Source organism: Saccostrea cucullata, unplaced genomic scaffold, assembly GCF_032062105.1.
Source record: "Saccostrea cucullata isolate Sc308-1 unplaced genomic scaffold, CSIRO_AGI_Scuc_v1 ctg1003, whole genome shotgun sequence".
Lineage (NCBI taxonomy): Eukaryota > Metazoa > Mollusca > Bivalvia > Ostreida > Ostreidae > Saccostrea > Saccostrea cuccullata.
Genome location: NW_026926129.1, coordinates 7,637 through 19,897, shown reverse-complemented (window position 1 = coordinate 19,897; position 12,261 = coordinate 7,637). Strand labels below are relative to the sequence as shown.

At 34.1% G+C, this 12,261-nt stretch overlaps 1 protein-coding gene across 1 annotated transcript; it reads left to right on the top strand.

The window, feature by feature from the left end:
• The first annotated feature begins 6,360 nt into the window (after window positions 1-6,360).
• On the top strand, window positions 6,361-9,688 carry LOC134270885 (ubiquitin thioesterase OTU1-like). The gene is made up of 2 exons (XM_062753134.1): window positions 6,361-6,539; window positions 8,288-9,688. Exon 2 carries the CDS (start codon window positions 8,289-8,291, stop codon window positions 9,216-9,218), a length of 930 nt encoding a protein of 309 aa, XP_062609118.1. The 5' UTR covers window positions 6,361-6,539; window position 8,288; the 3' UTR covers window positions 9,219-9,688.
• Window positions 9,689-12,261: the final 2,573 nt, after the last annotated feature.

The following is a 12,261-nucleotide window of genomic DNA, read 5'->3' as shown; positions in this document are numbered from 1 at the left end:
GAAACAATTAGTTCAATGCATTTCTGTTCATTGATATGAAATCAATGGCATACTGCCATCTTCCCCAAGGTTTCTGGGCCAAGTGCAATACTATCTAATTGATAATGCTCTATTGATAATGTATTGATAATTCAAATGACATATTTTTTACTTTAAAAAGGAAAAGGAGTGATAATAAAAATTTAAGTAACTTGGCCTTGCTGGTTGAATAAAATGAATCTCTATGTATACTGTTAACTGTACATATCAAGGCCTAAAATAAAAATTAATTTGTTTAAAGTTGCCTACCAACTCACTGAAAATGCACATGACCCATTAAACTTTTATTTAATACCCATTTTGTAATTTTATTTTTTTTTTTTCAATTTTTCAGAATATACCATTTCATCTTCGCTAGCTAAGGGTGACGATCCACTCCTTATAATCCTCCTGAAAAGAGGAGAGGAGCGGATTGTCACCCTTGGCTAACGAAGATGATACCAGTTGTGACAATTAAACCTTACGAAGATTAATCATGTTAATAATACTAACATAAGAAATTGAGAATATAATGTGACTCTATAGATCTAAAAATATCTATTCAATCCTCATTACTTTATGACTTACTGTCATAGATATTTATAAAGACATATTCAAGCAGTGCAGGTGCATCACTTTACTTTCCTTAACCGTTGCCCTTCATATATGTATAAAGAGATAATGAACTGGCTTTCAAGATCTTGACAACAATACAAATTGAATGCATATCAGATCTAATATTGAAAATTAAGGAATTTGTGACATCTGACAATCATAGTGCAACATATTAGGATGTATACAGACTACAGTATACATGTGTGATTGCTATAAGCTGTTCAAAATAAAATATTGGTTAGTCATATATAGTATTGTAACAGGAAGGGAGAAAAATGTATCATGGATGATTATACACAGCATCTTGCTTCACTTAACATACAGGTGCTCCAATCACTGCACTATATACTTAAAGCTAATATCCTGGCCTAACCTTTTATATCCCTCCCTCCTCAAAGACACCCAGAGTTCTTTCTGCAACAAAAATAATACACATAAATCTTGAATGTATGCAGTTTAATGTATCTTGATTCAGGCATTTGCATGGTTACAAAATTCATTATGGATTACCGGTACATTAAATTTGTACATGTAAAACAGTAATGGAACAGAACACAGCGTAAAAAATTATAGATTTTATAGAGGGGGGGGGGTGTCATAGCCATGCAGGTCTAAGTGTTTTCTTTCTATTACATGTACTGGTATTTTTGGAGTTTAAGGACCACCCAAAATCTTAAAATGATCATGTGTGCGTAAATAAAAATTTATGTATGCTATAGTAAAGCGTAAAAATCTGATTCACATGTTCTCATATGTTCTCAGAGGCAAAAAATTAAGGAAGGAGGATTTTATGTGGTGGTCAGGTAACTTAAAGTTTGCTAGTTATAAAACCAGATAGATATAAAGCTAGGTTATAGGGCACTTAAATTGTCTTCAGCTTGCAATATTATTAATGTTTCTGAATAAAAAAATCAAGATCTGAATTTTCTCCCTTAATCTTGTATTAGATGCTATTGACCAGAATATGAAAAAGATACAAGAAACCAGTTGGTGCTGACATTAAAGATGGGACTGGTAATGGTATATGACAGTCAGGCATATATAGGTTCATTCACCAGTGGCCATATAGAGAACTGGTAAGCTGACCTGTTTAAAGCATGCACTGCTTGGTTTGTTCTAATCTAACTGGACATAAACCTGGTCTGATCTGTCACATTTTCCCCTTTCCTGTTACAATAGTATGGAGTATACTGTGGATATGTCATGGAAGAAAACTGCCTGAATTACATGACTGAATATTCTTTCTAAATTAGCTAGGGGAGTCCACACTGTGCCTCAAACCTACTACCCTAAGATAAAAAATACCCACCTACTGTGCTAAAGGGTTAAATAATTTAACCCACTAGCTAATGCTAATGACCTTATGACCTAGTTAGAATGATCTAACTGTGTCTCGGTACAAGCCCTCACCACAGTTAGAATATGTCCCACATACTTGCAATGTAGCAAATCGGAGCGGATCCGCTCCGAAACGATTTTGAAGAATATAAAAGGATTTGCACTGGAAATAACTACCAAATTAATCAAAACAAACTTTTTGAGATTGCTTATGCCTTTTATCCTAGAAAATAATCCATCTAAAGACGAAAATCCAATTAATTTTCTCAACGTTTTTCTCTCGCTTCAAATTTACCTGCCATGTTTACATTCGGAACTCTCTAGATTGTTCGTAGTAAATGCACTGAGTTATAGTGAGTACGAGTTATCGCCCATGTTTCTTTTGCTACATTACGAATACATGGAACGAATTCTATCGTTAAACCGGGTCAGTAGGACAATATCATTTTAACAATAGAACATTCTATCTATAAATGACCATGCCGGCCTTGATCTTCAAATTTATTTACAATACTCTTAAACTGTGCTAAAGTGTATATATTGTATGAGAAATCTAAATTATCAAAAAAAATTATAGTTTCAAAGTAGGTTACTGACAAATTTTGTATTTATGACATCACAAAATATTCGGATTTTCTACTAACTTTCAGAAAGAGAAAAAATATACAAATTTTGCTCAATTTTTACTTTAAAAATAATAGAGCGCAGGTCTGCTCAAGAACAATATTTACAAATTTCATTGATATAATTATCATTCTACACACAATATTTAAATATAGAGCTTGAGCAGACCTGCGCTCGGTGAGTTTTGATCAAAATATTGACGTAATATACACCATTTTCCATATATAGGGTTTTCATTTTTTCCAGACTGCTCAATAGGCATCGTCCCTTGGTGCCTTATGCTGCCAGGCCAACAAAATATATACCGGTATATATACTTTTTGTAATAATATGACTATTAATAATAATAATTTGATTACATAACTTGTTTGCTATTATCTGCCAGGTCATTGCAGTATAAGGGAGCTTGGTATTTTATTACTTTTTTTTTTTTTCTTCATATTGTATTATTATCATTATATTATATATGTAATGCTTATATTTCATTGTGAACTACCCTGTATATCAGTATTTCAAATCTGAGAACTTTTACAAGTGAGGATCAAGTCAATTTTGCTTTGTTATAATCATGATTATATTGTTGTTTCTTAATTGTATATACCCCCAGAGGGCCCTTGATTGGTGAATAAATAAATATATAAATCAGAGACATATATGGTTTTATATGTCTCTGTATAAATATAGTCAGAAAATCATGGAAATATTTTAAAACTTACATCAATTTTCTGATGTCATATCATCAAACATATGATGACATGGCTTATGTTAATATTCAGTGCTTTGAAGTCTAGATATCCTCCTGTTTTAATACATAATTATATATTTCTACATCAAAGTTTGATTTGGGGGGCAAATATTGGTCATTATGACATTTATACTGCATAAAGTCATTAATTTGGGCACTCTAAGTAAAAGCTTTTTTTTAAATAAAATAATTCTCAAAACACATATACTTATATACATTTATATGAATTTATAATTTAGGCGTAATTATGGTTGAATATGTCGTATCGCACTATGACAGGTAACACGAATCACCGGAATGCCCCGTAATCACCGAAATGCCCCTAAAAATCACCGAAATGCCCAACAAAACCACCGAAATGCCTTTACATATGTTTTTACATGATGTTTTTCATAAAAATTAATGCTTATTTTTTTCAGTAAAGCATAACTGACGGTAAAATTAATTATTTTCATGTTTTGTGTTCGAAGCGTATCGTACTTCAAAGGGCGATAACTCGTATTATTTTGGTGATGACCTAGGAAGTGAAGTCTACAATGTTTAAAATCTAAGAAATAATAATGTCTTATGATATTTCTCGGAGAAAATTAGATGACAAATGATAACTATGATAAAAGAAAAAAATTTGACTTTCTTCTTTCTTCCCTTTCTTCCAACTTTTCGATTTCGACAAGTCACCGAAAGAAGGGTCAACAACAGACACATCATCGACTGAATATATAAAACATCGAAATTTAACAAATATGTAGAGAAAATCGTGTATGTGACTAAACGTTTTATTCATTTTCAAATCTTTTTTTCATTAAATCAAATACTTCATCCAATATTGCAGACCTATGACCTTGCTCGGATTCACGAGAAGCAATCTGTATGAGTAAGACCAACAATCATCATGATGGATATACAAAAGAGACAAATAAAAACATGTTTATATATATATACGTCTTTGATTATGTTTATTATATCTGAATAGATCTACTTAACACGACATCTGACAATTTAAAAAAAAAAAAAATTGTCCGTGAATTTCTTCTCACAGACACTATATTGTCGGTGAATTGTCCATTCGGCGAAATTCACTTTTGTCAGTGACCTGTCTTTCGGTGAGTTGTCTGGCACCACTGCAGACGCCTGCTGCGGGAAAATAGGCGTAGTGTTAAAATATATATACCTGCCATAATTCATTGAGTAAATTTATCTTTTATTGTATATATTTTCTTTTACAGACCATAAAGTTAACGTTTTACCAAACAAAACGAGAGAGGGTACACCAAATTTCCGTGATAATTTACGACCGCGATGTAAGAATTTCAAAAGACAAATGCAGTCATAAAATGAAAAAAAGGTTTTAAACTTTGTACTTCGTTAAGGCCATGTAAAATATTACTATTTCTATTAATGATTTTTTTTATTCTGTTACTTGATTAGATACATAGTCAGTCAGGTCAAACATTAATTGTACGGAACATTTCTCTTGTAAATTAACAAACCTTTCCAAAGTAGCAATTGTTTCATAAAACGATGTAGGTGTATTCAACCCATTCAACAACTTAAAAATAATATATATAGTAAAATTGTGAAATTTTACTATTTCTATTGAATCAAATGTAGTTCATTATCCCAGGATACCCATGTCAATGTTTGTATAGCGCACGTGCGTAATTTCGATCACTGATTGTGATGTACCTGATTATGTAATATGACATAATACTACACACCTGTCAATAGATCAATTACTTAATTAATCCCAGTGAGATTAGCTGTCCGTGTATACACAGTAAACATAATTTCAGAATTTGTTTCAGACGAATTAAACATAATAAATCAAATTAATTTTGTCTTCATTTTTTAATCATTAATACTAGTAAAAAAATATGAAACTTAAAAAAAAATATTATTTCATAAACACAAAAACGAAATAAAACTATAATTTTGATAAATTTTTGCTATTTTCTTTAAACATTGCAGTTCTTTTCTTTGCTAGTTACCAGAGGATCAAATATTCTTTAGGATTCATTCATACAAATTGAATAGAATTCCATCAAGCATTGATTCTATTTTACGCAGCTGTTACCATGGTTACTGTACTGATGAGAAGTGAGAGATCCAATCAAACTTTTAATAATTATAAGATTTAAAAAAAAATGTTGCATTAATAGTCCCATTTTCATATCAGATAACAATGAAATTTTATTAAATTCATTCATGGTAAATATTTTTTTAAACTAAACGTAGAAAAGATCTTTCTATTTGCTTTAAAACTTAATATAAAGATAGAACTTTCCAGTATAATTACACTAGTGTACTCCGTTTTTAGAAATCAAGAATATAATTATGTAAATAATATTACAAACAAAATTTTAATTGATATGAAAAATATGACTTATTATTTAGAATATATTTAAAACAGAAAAATTAAAAATAAGACTATTTTGGCACGTGCCTTTAATCAGTGAGAGTTATCTTTCTTAGATACTATAACATGCACAATCTTCTGTTCAAATAAAAATACTTACGTTCAAATTATGACATTTTTATTCGGTATCTAGGCTCTAGAACAGTTAAAGTCATCAATATTTATTAATTTTTTGTTTATATATAGCAAAATAAGGGGCATTTCAGTGGCATTTCGGTGATTACGGGGCATTCCGGTGATTCGTAGTACCGCACTATGACCAGTCCACATTTTTTGCTTTCCAAATCTGGTCAAGACCAGATTTTCACATGTTGTAGTTTGGCAAGATTATCAAACATTCACACAAACAAATTATCATCATCATGACATAATATAATGACTTACTATGTAAATAAATTATTATCACACTTAAATTATATCTACAATAGTTGTGGCAATCAACTTATTATCTGTGTCTCTGATGCAAGTGCTCGTGATTATTTGCAACAGAGGAAATTCGAACTGTAATTTTCAGCCATGACTTATTGACACCATTAACACTCACATCCTTTTATTTGTCCCCTCATACAATTAACTGATGTTCTATAGATATGGAAAGACATCCTTACCTTTATTCAACATCGGGACACTTTCTTTCAGTGCCATGCCAGTGCATTTACTTGGACACGCGACTTGATGACGTAGTACACAGATCCGGTTCAACAAAAACGCTAGTTGTGGCTATCAGTTTGAAATAAGTTCTTGAGATATTGTGTATTTCGTACACACATAGATATATTTAAGGTGAGAGCATTTAACGTTTTAATGCCACCTGGTTCCAACCCCAACAGACCCCAGTTTGAGTATAAAAGAGTGTGAAATATTCTCTGAATACCATTGATCAAATTGGGGCAGTTTGGTATTCTCTTCAGCTGTTCAGAGAACTGAGTGGGGAGGCCACACTTGTTTCGTATACAGGGTACCCCCTACTTAAAATATAAGTAGGGGATACCCCGTATACCAAGCAAGTGACTGTGGGGGAGTCTAAGGATTTCGCCTACATGGATGCACAGGCACTGGAAGCCAATTAATGTAAATATTGAGTATGTGCATGTGTAAGCACATCCCGAGTCTCAACATGGTCAGTACATTAACTTCTAGTGTCCTTGCATCCATCAGGTTCAGTACAATCTCTTGATTTAGCTAAATAGCTATATAGCTTTATTAAGCTATTCAAAATAGCTTTATTTAGCTATTTATAAGTAAGTTTTTCGTGAAAATGTTTTTTGTTAGAAATAAACATGATAAACAAAAAGTCACATGTATATGTTCTATTGGCTATCAAAAAATCCAACCAAAATCAATGAAAATTCTTCTAACATATTGCACACTGTTGCAGCTTTTGATGAATACTTTTATGCAAAAACAGAATTTCTATTGTTATAGAGTATAACTGTCCACTTCCCTGTGTGGGTAAAGGCATGGATAAGTATGATTGCTTCTCATTGTCCTGAATTATTGTAACCAATCAATTATCTTGTTGACCATGATTGGTCTCCTTTATCTGTTTACAATTTCATCACAGAATTAACTGTATCAGTTGCTTAATATAGCCCTAAACTTGTAGAACTTGAGAACAAAGCCTCTGAAGGAGACGTAATTGGATGAGTGAGTTTTACAAGGCTTTGCATTATTTTCAGAAGAGTTCAAGGTTGAATGTCGATCATCACCACACCAAATTGCGAATATTTGTACCTGCTGAGAAAATTACATGTATAAGAAAAAAGTGTGTTAAAATAGCTAAATTAAGCAATTCTGAGTGAATAGCTTAATAAAAGCTATATAGTCACATAGCTAAATCAAGAGATTGTTCTGGACCTGTCCATATATTAGGTGAAAGCCTACCACTTAGTGGTAGTTAATTCAGCAAATCATTTCATGATTAAAATAGCATTCAATCATATTCATATACCCATTACTTGGCCACACAACCTACAAAAGTGCATAGTAGTTTTTAAAAGTTTAAAGGTTGAGATCCAAAAAGCAACAGAGTCCATTTGCAAGGTGCATATAGGTTCTAATAAAGACAAATTTTTGTTTTGAATTTTTTAAGTTTATAAACTTGATTTAAAAAAAAATTCTTACATTTTGCACAGTGCAAGTTCATTTCATAGTGTACACTCACAGTTACAAGAGTTATTTCCCTTGTTGTGGATCAACTGGCATGAGGCACAGCTGCAGATCGAGCTTTACATGTAATTCTTTGGGGAAGAAAAAATGTATACAATGCATTCAAAAGGGATTGTTTGTAAAATATATCATGTACCAGGTAGACATGACAAAATAGAGGGCTATAATCTTATAACAATGTACAAATAGGTTTTAAAATATTGTATAGAATTTTTTTGAAATATATGATTATGAATTACTGGTTCAGTGGTTGTGGGGTGGAGAATTTAATATATACCGATAGTTAAAATGTTAATTTTACCTTTATGTTTGTAATAACATCAATTTCTAATTGTTTAATTCTAGTTATTTTGTTTTGATAGGATGGCAGCTCTACAGCTGAGATGTAAGACCAAGACAGGACAACACATCCTTACAGGGCTAAACCCGACCTCACAGATCAGTGAGCTGAAAGACAAGATTGTGGAGGTCACCAAAATCCCCAGGGCTGCCATCACCATCCGGCAGGGGTATCCTCCCAAAGTCATAGACATCAGTGATGATACTAGTCTACTGTCCTCGTTATCATTCAGGTCAGGGGATACCCTAATCGTGGAGGAAAATCGTAAACACCAACAGGAAGTCCAGCAGCAGCAAACACGTGAAATAGATAACGTAATTCAGAAACAGTCAATGAACTCTAAAGGAATTCTAATGAGAAAGGTTGTGCCAGCAGATAATTCATGTTTATTCACAAGCATTAATGCTCTTATGAACAAGGGTGTTGTAGATCTTTCATGCTCGAAGGCCATGAGAGAGATCATTGCTGGTGTGGTAATGAGTGACCCTGTTAATTTCTCAGAGGCTTTCCTCGGAAAGACCAACAATGCTTACTGTCATTGGATCATGAACCCTGGTTCCTGGGGTGGGGCCATAGAAATTTCTATCCTTTCACAGTATTTCAATGTAGAGATTGCTGTTGTAGACACACAGAGTTGTCGAATAGACAGATTTGGAGAAGACAAAATGTACAAGGAGCGTATATTTGTGATCTATGATGGTATTCACTACGACCCTTTAATTATGGAGCCACTAGATCCCAGCCTTCCCGTTCAGACAATATTTCCTACAAATGATGCCTCAGTTCTTGCTCAGGCTATGGAGATAGCATCAGAAGCCAAAGCTTCTCGACAATTTACAGATGTAGGTAACTTCTCCATAAAGTGTCTGGTGTGTCAGAAACTTCTCACCGGTCAGGGGGAGGCCCAGGCCCACGCCAAGGCCACCGGACATATCAACTTTGGAGAGGTTTGATGTTATGTAGGGTTACTCAGTAAACTGCCAAAACATGCATGTTAAATTGTGTTTAAAATTGTACATGTACATTGGTACCTATGGTATTTGTGGCTTGCTTGTCTTGGATACTTTTCATTGGGATCTGGAGACTGATCTATGACTGACCATCAAAATATTTAGACTACAGCTTTACAGATTTCATTTCAAGTTTGAAGTATTTACTCCACTTATTTACTTAAGGGCATCCTACGATCTGTACAATGTTTAAACCACTTCAGTGAATATGGTGAATTGTTGATGTACCATGCTTAATTACAGGTGCATACCAAGTCTAAGTCACTCAGTAATGCTTAACACACAGTGCCAAGGATTTCCATACATTCTATCAATGCAATTGTCTTTAATTGACTAGTGTACATGTATTTGTGCATTCTGACATGTTTGAAAATTAATATACATGTTATGTCAAATACATGTGTGATACTTGCTTTCATGTTTTATATTATCTGATGATTTACTGCCTATTTTGTTTACCTTATACAGTATGTAACTAACAGCACTGCTTGTTTTTATTTTAGTCTACCTCAGGTTTTTCATATTAATTTTCTCATAATTTACAATGAATAAAAACAAGCACAAAAATGATTTCAATTCTAATGATTATTACTTAGCTCACCTGAGCCGAAGGCTCAAGTGAGCTCTGCTGATTACATTTTGTGCGGCGTCCGTCTGTGTAGCTAAGTCCGTCTGTCTGTCTTCTCAAGAACCACTTGACCAATTTCAACCAAACTTGCCACAAAGTATCCTTGAGTTAAGGGGATTCAAGTTTGTTTAAATGAAGGGCCACACCCCATTCCAAGGGGGCGATAATTAAAAATTTACTTTATTTAGTGAAAAATTAATGTCATCTTTTAAAAATCTTCTTCTTAAGAACCACTGGGCCAAGAAAGATGAAATTTTTGTTGAAACATCCTCAGGTACATGTAGGTTAAGATTCAAAATTGTTCATACCATGACCTTGGGGGTTAGGGCAGGGCCACAATGGATGATCACAGTTTTACAGAGGAATATATAGGCAAAATCTTTAGAAATCTTCTTGAGAACAGCAAAGCCATGATTGGTCATATTGATACAGAATTACAGATGTGTCCTCAGGTAGTGTAAATTCAAGGTTGTTCAAATAATGACCCTCAGGGGTAGGGTGGGGTTACACATAGTAATGTATAGGAAGAAAAACTTGAAAAGCTAATCCTCCTTTTAGGAACAGCAAGGCATGATTAGTATTATGTCACAGGGTGAATTATAATTTAAAATTGATTAATATTACTAATTATCATTCATATCATTTTCATGTATTATTATATGGCATCATATTATTATAGTACCAGGTAACTAGTGAATTCCATTGTCACTATGGAATTTACTATGTTCATTCACTGCCTTATTCATTCATTCATTAGGCCTATTTTATACGGATGAGTGGTCAGTGAGAGTATACGAGTGTGTGAGTGGTCAAACAGGTTTTTTTCTGTCCCCTGCACATTTGCGCCTATACTAATTCTTGAGCACTCCAACACAAACTAGAGGTACTGTGAGCAATGAGCTCACTAAATGATACCCCCCGCCTCCCATAATATCCATGTGTTGCTATATATTGTTATACCCCCCGCTTGAAAAGTGGGAGGGTGTGTAGTAATCGGTATTTCCGTCCGTCCGTCCGTCTGTTATGCTTTGGGGTACCCATCTCTTATCCGCAACTCCTCTCATACTACTGAAGGAAATTTAATGAAACTTTCACAGGTTTTTTTCTGTCCCCTGCACATTTGTGCCTATACTAATTCTTGAGCACTCCAACACAAACTAGAGGTACTGTGAGCAATGAGCTCACTAAATGATACCCCCCGCCTCCCATAATATCCATGTGTTGCTATATATTGTTATACCCCCCGCTTGAAAAGTGGGAGGGTGTGTAGTAATCGGTATTTCCGTCCGTCCGTCCGTCTGTTACGCTTTGGGGTACCCATCTCTTATCCGCAACTCCTCTCATACTACTGAAGGAAATTTAATGAAACTTTCACAGGTTTTTTTCTGTCCCCTGCACATTTGCGCCTATACTAATTCTTGAGCACTCCAACACAAACTAGAGGTACTGTGAGCAATGAGCTCACTAAATGATACCCCCGCCTCCCATAATATCCATGTGTTGCTATATATTGTTATACCCCCCGCTTGAAAAGTGGGAGGGTGTGTAGTAATCGGTATTTCCGTCCGTCCGTCCGTCTGTTACGCTTTGGGGTACCCATCTCTTATCCGCAACTCCTCTCATACTACTGAAGGAAATTTAATGAAACTTTCACAGAATCTTCATTACATATTGCCATTGTGCACCTCCTATTTTACTTTTTGATCTGACATGTATTTTGGATTTTCCAGAGCAAAACATGGACACTGCCATTATTTTCATATGGGAGGCGGGGGGTATCATTTAGTGAGCTCATTGCTCACAGTACCTCTAGTTTTAGGTAATGTGTAAAGAGGAATAACTCGTCCTATCAAATGTTATCCAGAAGCTTCTATGTGACATGATAGGTAAACATATAATGGCAATGTCCATCTTTTGCTATGGGAAATATAATAATACGTGTCGAATAAAAAAGTAAAATAGGAGGTGCACAATGACAATATGTAATAAAGATTCTGTGAAAGTTTCATTAAATTTCACTCAGTAGTATAAGAGGAGTTGCGGACAAGAGATAAAGCGTAACAGACGGAAAGTTTCATTAAATTTCACTCAGTAGTATAAGAGGAGTTGCGGATAAGAGATAAAGCGTAACAGACGGACGGACGGACGTACAGACGGACGGAAATAACGATTACTATATACCCTCCCACTTTTCAAGCGGGGGGTATAATTATCTTACGATTATTGTGGCAAAACTGGGTCTAGGATTTACAGTAAGAAATAATTGTTAAATTATTTCTTAGTAGTCAATTATTTATCAGTATCTATTTGATCATTATACCCCCCGCTTGAAAAGTTGGAGGGTATATAGTAATCGGT